The 19582-nt window shown below is 35.9% G+C and overlaps 1 protein-coding gene across 2 annotated transcripts in view; it reads right to left on the bottom strand.

The window, feature by feature from the left end:
- Positions 1 to 19582, bottom strand: part of LOC126880408 (probable ATP-dependent RNA helicase spindle-E) — a 383599-nt gene that overhangs the window by 45328 nt on the left and 318689 nt on the right. For both annotated transcript variants that reach the window (XM_050644249.1, XM_050644250.1), the window contains exon 17: positions 1822 to 1959. In XM_050644249.1, the coding sequence (XP_050500206.1) occupies positions 1822 to 1959 (138 nt within the window). The remainder of the gene's footprint in view (positions 1 to 1821; positions 1960 to 19582) is intronic.

The raw sequence follows: 19582 nt of genomic DNA, 5'->3' as shown, positions 1-19582 counted from the left end.
GCCTTACATGAATTTTGTTTAAAAATGATTTAAAAATATGTAACTAATACAATTTTTCTTATAAAACTCTCAATTTTGCACAACTTACCTTTCAAGCATCTTACTAAATGATGTTTTATTCAAAAAAAATCTCAAAAATTTAATTCAAATGATATGACGTCTTAAAAAATGTAATTTTTGAAATCTTCGTAGTTTTATAAAATTACCACCACTTTAAGACGGTATTACTCAAGTTTGAACAGATCTATTACAGTTTTAGAAGTGCTTTGTTAAAGCTTAGGATGTAATCTTTAAAATGCACTAAATTATTTTACTTTAGAAATGAAATAAACTATTTCTTTTTAAGAAAATTAAGAAAGATAACAAAAATGTAATACAAAAACCGAAAATTACCAGCTAAAAAAATGTTTATACAAAGTGATCAAAACTTTTTTCTGTAAAACTTATCTAAAATACATTTAATAATAAGCTTCAACAATAGTAAATGTTCAGCAAGAAATTTTTTTTTAGCTCTTATACAGTATGTCTGCGTAACTTGGAACCTATTGATAACTTCTATATTATCAGTTTTACGAAAAAAAGTTATTCTTTATAAAATACTCTGCATCACATATAATCTAAGATGCAATCATCAAATATCAAATTTAATTAATGTTATACGAGGTAGGTCAAAAAATATTAATTTCACTCAAGAGTAAAGTACTTTTACATTTCACAATATCGAAAATTGTTATTAAGAAAAGTTGTTTGGAATTAAAAAATTTGTTTTAGTGTTCAATTATATCCTTCTAATTAAAATATTGTGAATAATAAAGGCACTTAACTCTTAAGAAAAATTCATATTTTTTACATACCTCGTATAAAATTTAAAAAGTTTGATATCTGATGGTTGTATCTTAGATTTAAAACCATGGAGAGCATTTTATGAAGAATAACTTTTTTTGGTAAAAGTGATAATAAAATAGTTATCATAATTGTAATAAGATGATGATGAGTATCCGTAATTTGAGAAAAAATTGAAAAAAAATTTTTCGATTACAATAATGTAATTGTATATTTAGACATAGTTTCTAATTTCAAACAACTTTTCATAATAGCATTTTTTCATATCCTGACATACATATAACTATTTTCCATACATAACCATACATAACTCATATAAAATTGATAAAATTTGATATCTGATGGCTGAGTTTTAGATTTGTGACTATGGATTTTCATATCCATACATAACTCGTATAAAATTGATAAAATTTGATATCTGATGGCTGAGTTTTAGATTTTTGACTATCTATCTATTTTTTCGTAAAATTGATAATAAAAAAGTTTTCCATGTGGTTCCTAGCTACGCAGACACACTGTATAAGAGCTTCTGTATAAGAATTTTCAAATTGCAATGCCATATTCAGATTCAGCATAATCAAAAACAAAATAGAAACATATTTGATCAAAGTAAAATGATGCATTTAACGATATTTTTAAAATTATTTATACAAAACAATTGTTATTGTTTAAACAATTAATAAACAATTAGCGGCCAAATCTGCGAGTAGAACTCTTTACTTTAACATGTATATAAACTAACAAACAAAGTTTTAGAAAAATATAAGCTTGTTTGAATTATTCCGAAACAATGCATGTTTTCGTTCTAATTGCACTCCCCTAAAGTTCGAAGTTTTAAAACTCGCAATAAACAGGAAATATATACCATGGATCGAATTTTTGTCACCTGACTGTATATAATCGAAAAAAAATTTATTACATTTTTATTTATTGTTTTTAACGTTTCTTTTATAATGGGAAAATAACTATGTAACCTACCCTTGAGTGATAACTTTCTATTGCGGGTTCAGCCCATCCGTCTTCAAGCATAACCAAGTTTAGCGATTTAGAGTTATTCATATGTGGATCACGTTTGTAGACCTCTAGATATACTACCTTATCCACAACAGAATGTACCTAAAATAAAACGAAAAAATATTAAACCAAGTATAATATTATAGCATTTAACGGATTATTTGTATAACGGATTTATAGAACCAAAATAAGTATATAGTTCAACCCAAACCATTCTCTTAGTACTTCATAGTCTATCGAATTCTCGCTAACGCATTAAGTTGGAAGTGACGATAAAAAAGGTACGTCCGTGATTATTATATGTATTATATTATGTTAATTCGTATCAATATGCATCTGCCAAAAGAGGAGAGTTTTTCTATATCCAATAATGATTTGCCAAATTTTCAATTACAAAAAAGTTAATTTTTGCGATCAAATCACTGTTGTAACATCTATACTTTAATAGACGTTTATTTGCTAAAAACTGTCTTCGAAAACTAAGAGGAAGTTCTGAAGACTCTGCCAGAATGGCATGATTTGGTGAACATACCATGGCTCCCAAACATATTTTTAGAGCTTTATACTGTATTCGATCAAGAGTAAGTTGATTCGTATTAGAGGTAGGGCCATAGAGAGTACACCCATAATCCAAAATCGAGCGAATATAAGACTTATAGAACATCAAGGAAATTTGTTGATCCGTGCCCCAACTGTTTGGAGAGGAAGCGCAGAAGGTTAATTCCCTTTTTACATCTTTGCTTGACATACTTAATGTGACTGGTCCATAGAAGTTTATTACCTATAATTAAACCTTAATATTTGCATTCGTTTACAACAGGAATAGTGTATTTACCTATAAATAAATTATTGACTAGTTGATATATACACACACCGGCAAAATTAGCCGAACACCTTAAAAATGGGACATGTTTGATGTCACGAATTTCCCAAACCAGTGGTCCGATTGGAGTGATTCTTTTAGTATGTTATAGCCTTATTATTTAAGAATATCGTTGTAATAATATTGTTGCTAGACAGCTAAATATCATTTTATACCGGGTGTAAAAATAATACTGTGTTTTTTTCTTAAAGTTTGGAACACCCTGTGGATTATTCTAGCATATATAAAATATTGAAATTAAAACTCAGTTATAGCCTTAGGCTTTCTTAACATTTTTTTTGGATTAGTTTGCTTATGTTGGAAAATAAAAAAGTTATGGGCTTTAACAACTAGCCATGTTTTTTCATCGATAAATCCTCATAGTAGGGGAGGAAAGTATGCTAAATTTGCAGTTACTCGAGCGTTATGGGGACCTAATGGATTGTGAGTAGTATGTGCTAAAACCAGAAAAAGGTTAAGTTAAGTTTTCCATATAGTGGGGGACTTTTCATTTTTTAATTTATTTTCCATTTGAAACAATCGTTTTTTTCCGATTATAGCGCGATCCATCCATAATTCGAAAAAATGTGTCGAATAAAAGTTGCTTATTTTTACGTAAAGAATCCAAATCTGCAATAAAAATTGGGGCTCCTATTTAATATTATAAATTAAATCCCCCACCCCACCTCCGTGGGGGGACGTGTTTGGTGCCATTCGATAGATTTTTCAAAAATACTGAATACGTGTATTTTGCAGTTTTTCGATCTGATGTTCAGCTAGTTCAGCTGAAATCCACGAGAGGTCGTCATTGTGACATCGCTTACATCGTTTATTAATTTATTTATTTAATACATCTATTGAATTATTTTAGGCTTGTTTATTAAACTAATCAGATAATGATGGTAGGGAAACCCAAGCGTGGATTTTTTCAGTTACTCGACCGCGTCAGATTATCACATGGGGAGAAACCTTGTACCCTGTAAATGTACCTATACCATATATTGGTTCTTAACACCGGGGAATTTAAGGGAAACCGAGAAAAAAATCTATTTTTAGAAAAACTCGAAATCGTCAGATTAAGATAAGGTAACTTAAGTACATGCAAAATAGTGTATATTTAAAATCTGACGATTTGAGCGGGGCGTAAGAAAATGGGTGAGTCACAAAGTTTCACAAAAAAAGCGAATATTTCACGAAATATATGTGTTCAATAGTTTTCAAAAATCTATCGAATAATACTAAACACGTCACCCCACGGAGAGGGGTGGGGGGTAAATTAAAAATTTTAAAAACAATATTTTGCGAAATGAACATCAGGTCGTAAAACTGCAAAATACACGTATTCAATATTTTTCACAAATCTATCGATTGGCACCAAACACGTCCCCCCACGGAGGTGGGGTGGGGGGTTACTTACTGGGGGGTTAAAATCTTAAATAGGTGTCCCCAATTTTTCCACAAAGCAACTTTTATTCGCAACATTTTTTAAATTATGGATAAATGGCGCTATAATCGGAAAAAAACGATTGTTTCAAATGGAAAATAAATTACAAAATGAAAAGTCCCCCAATATATGGAAAACTTAACTTAACATTTTTCTGGTTTTAGCACATACTATTCACAATCCAATAGATACCTATCTATAACGCTCGAGTAACTGCAAATTTAGCATACTTTCCTGCCCTACTACGAGGATTTATCGATGAAAAACATGGCTAGTTGTTAAAGCCCATAACTTTTTTATTTTCCAACATAAGCAAATTAATCAAAAAAAGAGAATGTTAAGAAAGCCTAAGGCTATAATTGAGTTTTAAATTCAATATTTTATATGTGCTAGAATATTCCACAGGGTGTTCCAAACTTTAAGAAAAAAACACAGTATTATTGTTACACCCGGTATAAAATGATATTTACCTGTCTAGCAACAATATTATTACAACGATATTCTTAAATAATAAGGCTATAACATACTAAAAGAATCACTCAAATCGGACCACTGGTTTGGGAAATTCGTGACATCAAACATGTCCCATTTTTAAGGTGTTCGGCTAATTTTGCCGGTGTGTGTATATATACTCCATCTAATTTACTTACCGTTGCACGTCATCCGCGTCATAGCCCGTGACGTCACATGATACCAACACGAAATATTTAGGCGGTAGGTGTGTACTTTTTTAGAATCAATTTGCCGAGTACACTGGCATTACAGCCACTAGACACATTTTATTATATACGCGTAGAAATAATATTTAAAGATTTCTATTAATGTTAACTTAAAGAAATACCCTATAATATGTTTCATTTAATTTGTATAAATGGATTATAAAGCGTTTTTATGAAGCACATTTGTTCGGAATACACTGTAACTATAATCGAACGAAGGTAATATTTTGGCATAAATTGGTAACATTTATTTGACAGTTGCGGTGATGACACTTCATATTTGTTTATATTCTTTACTATAAGTATTTGTTTTATTATATTTACTGTTTTTATTATGTACTTTAACGTAAGATTATAACTTAATTCTTGTTTTCTATTTCTAAAGTTTTTATTTATTTACATTGAATATTAATTTGTTTTGCTGTGTCATCCACTTCCGCAAAAATTGTGTCATGTATTTGATTTAAAATGAATTCAAGAATTTTTTGCAATTGGGCAACAATGTCAACTTAGATCTCTAACGGAGATAATGACGTGCAACGGTAAGTCAATTAGACGGACTGTATGTGCCTTGTGAAACACAACATGTCGTCGAACTAGTTTTGTAACTTGTCGAAAGTACGTCTTAAGTCTATCATGCAGCGATCATGATCATGATATTATGGGTGATATAAATCCATAAATCGTCCGTGTATTGAATAAGTTGTATCTCATCGCTCATCAAACCATGCAAGTCTGCAGTGTATAAGTTAACAGAAGGGAACTTAAAATAAAGCCTTGCGGAAGACCCTTTTAAAGTCCTCTTGGACCATGTGAAAGGTTATGACTATGTATCTCAGTTTGCACCATGTGAACGTTATGGACCATGTAAACGTTATGTAATATTGTTATAGTTTAAATAAATCGATTTTAAAGCTAAGTAACATTGGTGAAAGCGGTGGGGTATAAGAGATATAGTAATTACAACATCTAAATTTAGTAAAGAAATCCGGATCCCCAGCATGGTTTTTAAAAATGAAAAAAAAGAGAAGCGCAGACAAGAAGAGAAAAAGTTTAGACAAGAGGAAGAAAAACGTAGCCAAGAAGAGAAACAGGAAAATAAAAAGCTTACACAAGAAGAGGACGAGAGGCGTAGAAAGGTAGAGGTAGAAATAGTGAATAGTTTATTCCAAAGTAATGAAAATGTTTCATTAGAGGTAATTCATATTACTTATAGAATAGATAAATTAGAAAGGAACAACAGAACGATATAAACACCAATTTAAAAAACAAAATAGACGAACAACAAAACTATTTAGAAAATAAACTAGTACAACAACAAAACGATTTAAAAAACAAAATACACGAACAACAAAACTATTTAGAACATAAAATAGAACAACAACAAAACTATTTAATTACAACAAGACTGCAACAAAACGATTTAAAATCTAATTTAGAAAGACAAATACCCGCGTTAGAATGAAAAATTAATACCCAAGCTTCATTCTCTAATATTGTTTCAGTTACTAATGTAGAACCAGAATAAACAGCTTCATCATCTTCCACAGTTCAACCGGATACAACGAGAAATAGCAAAATTTTAAAAACACCCACATTACTTATCGTTTTCAGTTCGAAGCTGCAGCTAGTGCAAATAGGTGGAATGAGAAAGAAATGGCAGCTTTCTTGGTGGTGTCGCTTCGAGGACAGGCAGCAGCCGTCTTGCAATTTCTTCCCCAAGGTTCACTTAGTTATGACCATAGATATAGAATACTCTAGATTGCGCCTTACGATCTTAAAATGGGTGACGGTTGCAACAGAGATAAATGAGCCTATTTGGTCGGTAGTCTCTTTCTAATTCAAGGGGAGTATCGACGACGTCACTATCCTACTCTGTCGTCGAGCATTTTAGATGACTTGACAGTTCGAGCGGATGGCGACGAGAACTGGTAGTTTGTCTTCGGACGTGGATAATCCTGGTTCGAATCCCATACCAATCTTTACTTTTTTTATTTTTTATTTAATCAATATTGCGTTTATTAGATATTATTACATCTCTAAAGTAAATTTATGCAAAGAAATATATAACAAATAAGAACAACTGTGTAGGTACCTATAGATTTTTAAAAATATAAAAGCCAATGTTATTTTTTTAATAAGTTAATTGTAGAATAGTATAAAGTAATTGTTAAAAATATTCGTAAAAAATTACCAATAATTAATATCAACATAATGTACCATCGATTTATTAATTGAATCGGTCATTTCAAAAACAACATGAGTCACATATTCCTAATTTTACAGAAGAGCAAAGAAAACTAACTATATAGTCGAAAGATGGATGAAATGGATGACATCAAAATTCAGAGTTATATTGTAGTTTTGTTCCTAATGTTTTTACTGAACTGGTGTCGTTTTTGCACACAACGTTTATCTTAAAGGAGTCTATTCCTCTCAAAAAGTTAGTTTCTGAAAATTGTGGACTTTGCTGTTTTTGAAATGACCGATTCAATTATAAGTAATTAGACATTATTTTTATTTATGAAACTATTGTTACAATTTTTTAAAAAAGTAGAAGCAAAACAAACATTCACATCATTCGAATAAGGACGAATTTATATTAATAATGAATGACTTTTATTTTACTATGCAGTTCACAAATTATGTATTCCAATATTAACTTACTATACATATACATACATTTATTATCTGCTAGATTTACTTAGGTCCATTTTTCAGATGTAAAAATATCTAATAAACGCAATATTGATTAAATAAAAATAAAAAAAGTAAAGTTGGTATGGGATTAGAACCACGATTATCCACGTCCGAAGACCAAAGACCATTTCCCGTCACCACCCGCTCCAACTGTCAACACATATTACTCGATAAAGTGGGATATTCACGTCGTCGATATTCCCCTTAAATTAAAAAGAGACTACCGACCAAATAGGCTCATTTATGTCTGTCGCAACCGTCACCCATTTTAAGATCGCAGGGCGCAATCTAGAGTATTATATATCTATGGTTATGACTGTCTTGTTCAAGATTTAGAGACAAGATATGACCAGCAGCATCCGAAGCAGGTTTATCAAAATCAGCTGAAAGTTCGGTATCAAAAACATAAGGAGAGCCTGCAAGAACTTTAAGCCGATATTAAAAGATTATTGCAATTGGCATATCCTCAGGTACCAAGAGATTTTCTGGAATAAAACGGTATACAGTGTGTAATGTATTGGCCATGTAATTATAAACCCCACTGGCGACGCTCATGTATTGCTAATTATCGCATTATATTTTAGTCAGTTACAGGTAAAAGAATTAACCAGTTGTATTTGATATGTAGTCCAATAAAGATTTGTTTTGGGTTCATCCAAGTGTTTTTGTGCAGAACATTTCATGGCGACGAGGATAAAAACGTTTTTAAAGTGTGTATAAGTGAATACAAAATGTCGAAAAACGGGAAATTAGATTTATCGTTAAATTTGGAATTTAATCCCAGAATTTGTGAATGGAATGTGTTTATAAAAAGACTAGAACAATATTTCATCGCTAGAGAAATTACAGATGTTAATATTAAAAGAGCTATTTTGTTATATAGCCTTTCAGAAGAAGCTTATATCTTGTTATCCGACTTGTCCGTGCCTAAAAAACCTGAAGAATGTGAATTTAATGTCATTGTAAAAAGCCTAGATAGCTACTATAACAAAACTTGTTTAGTGTGGGTAGAAAGGGCAAAGTTTTATGGTGCTTCGAAAACAAAAAGTGAAAGTGTACAAAATTGGAGTGTACGTTTAAAAAAACTAGCCGGTACTTGTGAATTTGGAAATAATTTGGAAACGAAATTAACAGATATGTTTATTTCAAAATATAATGAGGGAAAAGTAAAGAATACGCTATTTGCACTGAAGTCAGATACAGTGCGTAAATCGTTCAGCTGGACATAGGGAACATACATTGTATATATTTAGATACATAAATACATACATTGTATTATATTAAGATAATTGTGGCAACTTCGCTCTCTCAATGACAATATAGTTGTTAGCATTAAGGGGCATTAACCTCAAAATTGACAATTAATTTCGGGTGACACAAATAAACGTCAAAACATGACATTGTAGTAGAACTATTTTTGACCTAATTCGAACACTGTGTCTGTTTAATTTGGAAATTAATTTTTAAATAAAAGATATTTTAAAAATTAAAGTAAAATTATTAATTCATCAGTCATAGTCTTTGTTTTTGATTTATTTATGGACTGCCTTGCGTTCAAAATCAATCATTCTATTCGTTCTAACAGCTCTATTGCACCAGAAACTCATACTCGAACAGAAGTTTCAACAAACACAGGTTAGCGCAGTTGCCACAATGATCTCAATGTATATTCCCTATGTCCAGCAGAACGATTTACGTACTGTATCACATTTAATAAAGCTATGGAAACAGCACAAATTGAAGAAGCAGCAATAACTGGCATTAACGAAGTAGATAGCAGAAGTGTGGTGAAAGTGGAACCAGTAGAAGAAAGAGAGGTGTGTCAAATAACGAGTGGAAGTTGCAGTAAGGAAATATTGCAAGTATCACATGGCAGAGCACATCAACAAGAACGGCGATTTAAGGAGACTAGACCTTCAACTTCAGGGATGCAGAGACATAGTTCGGATTTTAATCGTGATGAGTTCAGTGGTAGTGTTCAAAAGTGTTTCAGGTGTGCTAAAAGACATCCGCCTTCAGTATGTCCCTATAAGGATTATATCTGCAATTTATGTAACGTTCGAGGACACTTAAAACGGGTATGTAGAAATAGATTTTTAAATTTATTGGAAGAAGGAACTGAATCATCTGTATTATGTATATCAGCAAATAATGATCCGCCAATTTATATTGATATCAGTATTAGAGGTAAAATGTTTAAATTTGAATTAGATTCGGGCGCCGCGGTCTCTGTCCTACCTTTTAGTATATATAACAAATATTTTAATACACAACCGTTATCTCAAGTTAATGTATCGTTAGTTAATTTTTCGGGAGACAAGGTTCATCCTAAGGGCAAAATTAACTTACCAGTAACTTTTTCAAAACAAACAAATAATTTGGATTTTTATGTTATGCATCGAGAAACTCCAGCCTTGCTAGGTAGAAATTTTATTAGGTGTTATAATATGGGTTTCAGGGAACTAAATTTTATTGAAGCAGATAAACATAATGAAATAATGGGGTGGTTAATGAAAGATTTTCCCACTGTAGTTTCTGACAAATTGGGCACATTTAATAAATTTCAGTTAAAATTTAATATTAAACCAGATGCCAGACCTAAATTTTTTAAACCCAGAGTGGTTCCTTTTTCTTTAAGAAACAAGGTAGAGATGGAATTAGATAAAATGGTTCAGGAGGGCATTATATCTCCAGTTGAATTTTCGGAATGGGGAACACCCATAGTACCGATTTTAAAAAATGATGGAGGTGTTAGGATTTGTGGTGATTTCAAAATAACTATCAATCCTTTTATCGAAGCGGATAAATATCCGTTACCAAGGATCGATGATTTATTTGCTAATTTACAGGGTGGTCAAGAGTTTTCTAAAATTGACCTGAGTCAAGCTTATCAGCAAGTTGTGATTCATCCAGATTTTCGGAAATATACGGTTATTAGTACTCATAAGGGATTATTTGCATTTAATCGTCTACCGTACGGAGTTGTATCAGGTCCATCCCAGTTCCAACGTATTATGGAACAAATATTTCTCAATATGCCAAGTATATCTATTTTTTTAGATGATATTCTAATTACAGGAAGGAATAGGGAAGAACACACTAAGAATTTGTGTAAAGTTTTAGCGATTTTACAAGAATGTGGTCTTACAGTAAAAAAAGAAAAATGTACGTTTTTCGCGGAATCGGTATCTTATCTTGGATTTATAATTGATAAAAGGGGCTTGCATAAAAGTCAAGATAAAATTCGGGCTATTGAGGATATCCCAGAACCTACGAATGTGACACAACTAAAATCGTTTTTGGGAAGTATAAATTATTATAATCGATTCATTCCAAATCTCCCAAACATTGTTCATTGTTTATATAAGCTTTTAAAACAAAATGTAGTTTGGCACTGGGATGAAGAATGTCAATTAGCTTTTGACACTATTAAACAAATGTTAGCTTCAGATCTAGTATTAGTTCATTACGACCCAACCTTAGAATTAAATTTAACGGTTGATAGTTCAGATTATGGGATCGGAGCTGTTCTCTCGCATAGTTTGAAAGATGGTAGCGAGAAACCAATCTATTTTGCTAGTAGAACGCTCAGCGATACCGAAAAGGCTTATTCGACTCTAGATAAAGAAGCAACTGCTATAGTGTGGGGAATCAAACGTTTCTACCAATTTTTATATGGGAAGGAGTTCAATTTAATCACAGATAACAAGGCGTTAGTATCCATTTTTGGCCCTAAAAATGGGATACCGGTTACAGCGGCAAATAGATTGCAGCGATATGCAGTATTTTTAAGTGGTTTCAATTTTAATATAAAGCATGTATCGACACAAAAAAATGTAGCAGACTTTTTAAGTAGATTGCCTTCAAATAAGCCGATAAGGCTAGATTCTTCTAAGTTTAATATAGAGGAAACTGTTAATTTAAATTATTTAGCAGACAGCGAAGAAATTCCTATTAATGTGAGTGATATAAGGAAAGAAACAAAATTAGATCCGATTTTGTCTCGTGTAACTGAATATGTTATGGCCAAATGGCCCACAAATGTTGAATTAGAGATTAAACCCTATTTCCTTAAACGAAATGAAATATCTATTGAAGATGGCGTCTTATTGTGGGGACAAAGAGTAATTGTTCCTAGTAAACTACGAAATAAATTACTGAATGAATTGCATTCAGCTCACTTTGGTATAGTTAAGATGAAATTAATAGCTAGGTCTTATATTTGGTGGCCATCATTAAATACAGAAATTGAAGTTCTCAGCAAGAACTGCATTCCATGTCAGCACATGCAGGCAGATCCTCCTAAGGTTCCCTTACAAGGCTGGAGCATTCCTCAAAATGTTTGGTCACGCGTGCATATAGATTTTGCCGAAACGCGAAAAACTCATTTTCTTATCATTTTCGATGCTTTTTCTAAATGGGTAGAAGTTTGTCCAATGTCTTCAGTCACCTCAATGGCTACGATTGCTAAACTTAGGGAGTGTTTTGCTCGTTATGGTTTACCGGAAGTACTTGTCAGCGATAACGGCCCGCAGCTAACATCGCAAGAATTTAAACATTTTAAAAATAAATAACCATTTTCAATGTCGTTGCAAAAGGAAAATACAGCCGAACCATATTCCAGTCTAATCAGAGAGTGCAGCAAGCACCTCTACCGGTTTCGAAACTTATTAGTCTCTCATCAGGAGGCACATATGCTGCTCTCTCTGATCCAACCAAAACAAACCCCAGCGTGCAGTCCCGGATTGCAACGAACGAAATGGCATAGATGCCCTAGCGGCAACTGCTAGCAAAAAGACTAAGTTTTCACTCTAATGGCATATAAAACAACATAATGCTATTCTACATACCACCAGAATGAAAACAATGGGAACCTTCTCTGGTTACACCTCCGAGGCTTCTACAATTTGCAAGCCATACGGATGCTGAGACTAAGGAAGATGAGGGAATTCCACAATTTACAATTCACGTCCCATCTGCTCAGCGCGGTAAAGTTCCAACGAGAATGGTTCCCTTCATACTCCAATCAGAGTAAATGTAAATCAAAAATAAATAACCATTTTCAATGTCGTTGCAAAAGGAAAATACAGCCGAACCATATTCCAGTCTAATCAGAGAGTGCAGCAAGCACCTCTACCGGTTTCGAAACTTATTAGTCTCTCATCAGGAGGCACATATGCTGCTCTCTCTGATCCAACCAAAACAAACCCCAGCGTGCAGTCCCGGATTGCAACGAACGAAATGGCATAGATGCCCTAGCGGCAACTGCTAGCAAAAAGACTAAGTTTTCACTCTAATGGCATATAAAACAACATAATGCTATTCTACATACCACCAGAATGAAAACAATGGGAACCTTCTCTGGTTACACCTCCGAGGCTTCTACAATTTGCAAGCCATACGGATGCTGAGACTAAGGAAGATGAGGGAATTCCACAATTTACAATTCACGTCCCATCTGCTCAGCGCGGTAAAGTTCCAACGAGAATGGTTCCCTTCATACTCCAATCAGAGTAAATGTAAATCAAAAATAAATAACCATTTTCAATGTCGTTGCAAAAGGAAAATACAGCCGAACCATATTCCAGTCTAATCAGAGAGTGCAGCAAGCACCTCTACCGGTTTCGAAACTTATTAGTCTCTCATCAGGAGGCACATATGCTGCTCTCTCTGATCCAACCAAAACAAACCCCAGCGTGCAGTCCCGGATTGCAACGAACGAAATGGCATAGATGCCCTAGCGGCAACTGCTAGCAAAAAGACTAAGTTTTCACTCTAATGGCATATAAAACAACATAATGCTATTCTACATACCACCAGAATGAAAACAATGGGAACCTTCTCTGGTTACACCTCCGAGGCTTCTACAATTTGCAAGCCATACGGATGCTGAGACTAAGGAAGATGAGGGAATTCCACAATTTACAATTCACGTCCCATCTGCTCAGCGCGGTAAAGTTCCAACGAGAATGGTTCCCTTCATACTCCAATCAGAGTAAATGTAAATCAAAAATAAATAACCATTTTCAATGTCGTTGCAAAAGGAAAATACAGCCGAACCATATTCCAGTCTAATCAGAGAGTGCAGCAAGCACCTCTACCGGTTTCGAAACTTATTAGTCTCTCATCAGGAGGCACATATGCTGCTCTCTCTGATCCAACCAAAACAAACCCCAGCGTGCAGTCCCGGATTGCAACGAACGAAATGGCATAGATGCCCTAGCGGCAACTGCTAGCAAAAAGACTAAGTTTTCACTCTAATGGCATATAAAACAACATAATGCTATTCTACATACCACCAGAATGAAAACAATGGGAACCTTCTCTGGTTACACCTCCGAGGCTTCTACAATTTGCAAGCCATACGGATGCTGAGACTAAGGAAGATGAGGGAATTCCACAATTTACAATTCACGTCCCATCTGCTCAGCGCGGTAAAGTTCCAACGAGAATGGTTCCCTTCATACTCCAATCAGAGTAAATGTAAATCAAAAATAAATAACCATTTTCAATGTCGTTGCAAAAGGAAAATACAGCCGAACCATATTCCAGTCTAATCAGAGAGTGCAGCAAGCACCTCTACCGGTTTCGAAACTTATTAGTCTCTCATCAGGAGGCACATATGCTGCTCTCTCTGATCCAACCAAAACAAACCCCAGCGTGCAGTCCCGGATTGCAACGAACGAAATGGCATAGATGCCCTAGCGGCAACTGCTAGCAAAAAGACTAAGTTTTCACTCTAATGGCATATAAAACAACATAATGCTATTCTACATACCACCAGAATGAAAACAATGGGAACCTTCTCTGGTTACACCTCCGAGGCTTCTACAATTTGCAAGCCATACGGATGCTGAGACTAAGGAAGATGAGGGAATTCCACAATTTACAATTCACGTCCCATCTGCTCAGCGCGGTAAAGTTCCAACGAGAATGGTTCCCTTCATACTCCAATCAGAGTAAATGTAAATCAAAAATAAATAACCATTTTCAATGTCGTTGCAAAAGGAAAATACAGCCGAACCATATTCCAGTCTAATCAGAGAGTGCAGCAAGCACCTCTACCGGTTTCGAAACTTATTAGTCTCTCATCAGGAGGCACATATGCTGCTCTCTCTGATCCAACCAAAACAAACCCCAGCGTGCAGTCCCGGATTGCAACGAACGAAATGGCATAGATGCCCTAGCGGCAACTGCTAGCAAAAAGACTAAGTTTTCACTCTAATGGCATATAAAACAACATAATGCTATTCTACATACCACCAGAATGAAAACAATGGGAACCTTCTCTGGTTACACCTCCGAGGCTTCTACAATTTGCAAGCCATACGGATGCTGAGACTAAGGAAGATGAGGGAATTCCACAATTTACAATTCACGTCCCATCTGCTCAGCGCGGTAAAGTTCCAACGAGAATGGTTCCCTTCATACTCCAATCAGAGTAAATGTAAATCAAAAATAAATAACCATTTTCAATGTCGTTGCAAAAGGAAAATACAGCCGAACCATATTCCAGTCTAATCAGAGAGTGCAGCAAGCACCTCTACCGGTTTCGAAACTTATTAGTCTCTCATCAGGAGGCACATATGCTGCTCTCTCTGATCCAACCAAAACAAACCCCAGCGTGCAGTCCCGGATTGCAACGAACGAAATGGCATAGATGCCCTAGCGGCAACTGCTAGCAAAAAGACTAAGTTTTCACTCTAATGGCATATAAAACAACATAATGCTATTCTACATACCACCAGAATGAAAACAATGGGAACCTTCTCTGGTTACACCTCCGAGGCTTCTACAATTTGCAAGCCATACGGATGCTGAGACTAAGGAAGATGAGGGAATTCCACAATTTACAATTCACGTCCCATCTGCTCAGCGCGGTAAAGTTCCAACGAGAATGGTTCCCTTCATACTCCAATCAGAGTAAATGTAAATCAAAAATAAATAACCATTTTCAATGTCGTTGCAAAAGGAAAATACAGCCGAACCATATTCCAGTCTAATCAGAGAGTGCAGCAAGCACCTCTACCGGTTTCGAAACTTATTAGTCTCTCATCAGGAGGCACATATGCTGCTCTCTCTGATCCAACCAAAACAAACCCCAGCGTGCAGTCCCGGATTGCAACGAACGAAATGGCATAGATGCCCTAGCGGCAACTGCTAGCAAAAAGACTAAGTTTTCACTCTAATGGCATATAAAACAACATAATGCTATTCTACATACCACCAGAATGAAAACAATGGGAACCTTCTCTGGTTACACCTCCGAGGCTTCTACAATTTGCAAGCCATACGGATGCTGAGACTAAGGAAGATGAGGGAATTCCACAATTTACAATTCACGTCCCATCTGCTCAGCGCGGTAAAGTTCCAACGAGAATGGTTCCCTTCATACTCCAATCAGAGTAAATGTAAATCAAAAATAAATAACCATTTTCAATGTCGTTGCAAAAGGAAAATACAGCCGAACCATATTCCAGTCTAATCAGAGAGTGCAGCAAGCACCTCTACCGGTTTCGAAACTTATTAGTCTCTCATCAGGAGGCACATATGCTGCTCTCTCTGATCCAACCAAAACAAACCCCAGCGTGCAGTCCCGGATTGCAACGAACGAAATGGCATAGATGCCCTAGCGGCAACTGCTAGCAAAAAGACTAAGTTTTCACTCTAATGGCATATAAAACAACATAATGCTATTCTACATACCACCAGAATGAAAACAATGGGAACCTTCTCTGGTTACACCTCCGAGGCTTCTACAATTTGCAAGCCATACGGATGCTGAGACTAAGGAAGATGAGGGAATTCCACAATTTACAATTCACGTCCCATCTGCTCAGCGCGGTAAAGTTCCAACGAGAATGGTTCCCTTCATACTCCAATCAGAGTAAATGTAAATCAAAAATAAATAACCATTTTCAATGTCGTTGCAAAAGGAAAATACAGCCGAACCATATTCCAGTCTAATCAGAGAGTGCAGCAAGCACCTCTACCGGTTTCGAAACTTATTAGTCTCTCATCAGGAGGCACATATGCTGCTCTCTCTGATCCAACCAAAACAAACCCCAGCGTGCAGTCCCGGATTGCAACGAACGAAATGGCATAGATGCCCTAGCGGCAACTGCTAGCAAAAAGACTAAGTTTTCACTCTAATGGCATATAAAACAACATAATGCTATTCTACATACCACCAGAATGAAAACAATGGGAACCTTCTCTGGTTACACCTCCGAGGCTTCTACAATTTGCAAGCCATACGGATGCTGAGACTAAGGAAGATGAGGGAATTCCACAATTTACAATTCACGTCCCATCTGCTCAGCGCGGTAAAGTTCCAACGAGAATGGTTCCCTTCATACTCCAATCAGAGTAAATGTAAATCAAAAATAAATAACCATTTTCAATGTCGTTGCAAAAGGAAAATACAGCCGAACCATATTCCAGTCTAATCAGAGAGTGCAGCAAGCACCTCTACCGGTTTCGAAACTTATTAGTCTCTCATCAGGAGGCACATATAGATGGGACGTGAATTGTAAATTGTGGAATTCCCTCATCTTCCTTAGTCTCAGCATCCGTATGGCTTGCAAATTGTAGAAGCCTCGGAGGTGTAACCAGAGAAGGTTCCCATTGTTTTCATTCTGGTGGTATGTAGAATAGCATTATGTTGTTTTATATGCCATTAGAGTGAAAACTTAGTCTTTTTGCTAGCAGTTGCCGCTAGGGCATCTATGCCATTTCGTTCGTTGCAATCCGGGACTGCACGCTGGGGTTTGTTTTGGTTGGATCAGAGAGAGCAGCATATGTGCCTCCTGATGAGAGACTAATAAGTTTCGAAACCGGTAGAGGTGCTTGCTGCACTCTCTGATTAGACTGGAATATGGTTCGGCTGTATTTTCCTTTTGCAACGACATTGAAAATGGTTATTTATTTTTGATTTACATTTACTCTGATTGGAGTATGAAGGGAACCATTCTCGTTGGAACTTTACCGCGCTGAGCAGATGGGACGTGAATTGTAAATTGTGGAATTCCCTCATCTTCCTTAGTCTCAGCATCCGTATGGCTTGCAAATTGTAGAAGCCTCGGAGGTGTAACCAGAGAAGGTTCCCATTGTTTTCATTCTGGTGGTATGTAGAATAGCATTATGTTGTTTTATATGCCATTAGAGTGAAAACTTAGTCTTTTTGCTAGCAGTTGCCGCTAGGGCATCTATGCCATTTCGTTCGTTGCAATCCGGGACTGCACGCTGGGGTTTGTTTTGGTTGGATCAGAGAGAGCAGCATATGTGCCTCCTGATGAGAGACTAATAAGTTTCGAAACCGGTAGAGGTGCTTGCTGCACTCTCTGATTAGACTGGAATATGGTTCGGCTGTATTTTCCTTTTGCAACGACATTGAAAATGGTTATTTATTTTTGATTTACATTTACTCTGATTGGAGTATGAAGGGAACCATTCTCGTTGGAACTTTACCGCGCTGAGCAGATGGGACGTGAATTGTAAATTGTGGAATTCCCTCATCTTCCTTAGTCTCAGCATCCGTATGGCTTGCAAATTGTAGAAGCCTCGGAGGTGTAACCAGAGAAGGTTCCCATTGTTTTCATTCTGGTGGTATGTAGAATAGCATTATGTTGTTTTATATGCCATTAGAGTGAAAACTTAGTCTTTTTGCTAGCAGTTGCCGCTAGGGCATCTATGCCATTTCGTTCGTTGCAATCCGGGACTGCACGCTGGGGTTTGTTTTGGTTGGATCAGAGAGAGCAGCATATGTGCCTCCTGATGAGAGACTAATAAGTTTCGAAACCGGTAGAGGTGCTTGCTGCACTCTCTGATTAGACTGGAATATGGTTCGGCTGTATTTTCCTTTTGCAACGACATTGAAAATGGTTATTTATTTTTGATTTACATTTACTCTGATTGGAGTATGAAGGGAACCATTCTCGTTGGAACTTTACCGCGCTGAGCAGATGGGACGTGAATTGTAAATTGTGGAATTCCCTCATCTTCCTTAGTCTCAGCATCCGTATGGCTTGCAAATTGTAGAAGCCTCGGAGGTGTAACCAGAGAAGGTTCCCATTGTTTTCATTCTGGTGGTATGTAGAATAGCATTATGTTGTTTTATATGCCATTAGAGTGAAAACTTAGTCTTTTTGCTAGCAGTTGCCGCTAGGGCATCTATGCCATTTCGTTCGTTGCAATCCGGGACTGCACGCTGGGGTTTGTTTTGGTTGGATCAGAGAGAGCAGCATATGTGCCTCCTGATGAGAGACTAATAAGTTTCGAAACCGGTAGAGGTGCTTGCTGCACTCTCTGATTAGACTGGAATATGGTTCGGCTGTATTTTCCTTTTGCAACGACATTGAAAATGGTTATTTATTTTTGATTTACATTTACTCTGATTGGAGTATGAAGGGAACCATTCTCGTTGGAACTTTACCGCGCTGAGCAGATGGGACGTGAATTGTAAATTGTGGAATTCCCTCATCTTCCTTAGTCTCAGCATCCGTATGGCTTGCAAATTGTAGAAGCCTCGGAGGTGTAACCAGAGAAGGTTCCCATTGTTTTCATTCTGGTGGTATGTAGAATAGCATTATGTTGTTTTATATGCCATTAGAGTGAAAACTTAGTCTTTTTGCTAGCAGTTGCCGCTAGGGCATCTATGCCATTTCGTTCGTTGCAATCCGGGACTGCACGCTGGGGTTTGTTTTGGTTGGATCAGAGAGAGCAGCATATGTGCCTCCTGATGAGAGACTAATAAGTTTCGAAACCGGTAGAGGTGCTTGCTGCACTCTCTGATTAGACTGGAATATGGTTCGGCTGTATTTTCCTTTTGCAACGACATTGAAAATGGTTATTTATTTTTGATTTACATTTACTCTGATTGGAGTATGAAGGGAACCATTCTCGTTGGAACTTTACCGCGCTGAGCAGATGGGACGTGAATTGTAAATTGTGGAATTCCCTCATCTTCCTTAGTCTCAGCATCCGTATGGCTTGCAAATT

Source organism: Diabrotica virgifera, chromosome 2 (assembly GCF_917563875.1).
Source record: "Diabrotica virgifera virgifera chromosome 2, PGI_DIABVI_V3a".
NCBI classification, from domain to species: domain Eukaryota; kingdom Metazoa; phylum Arthropoda; class Insecta; order Coleoptera; family Chrysomelidae; genus Diabrotica; species Diabrotica virgifera.
The sequence above is the reverse complement of the archived record's forward strand: the minus strand, read 5'-3'. Positions and strand labels throughout refer to the sequence as shown.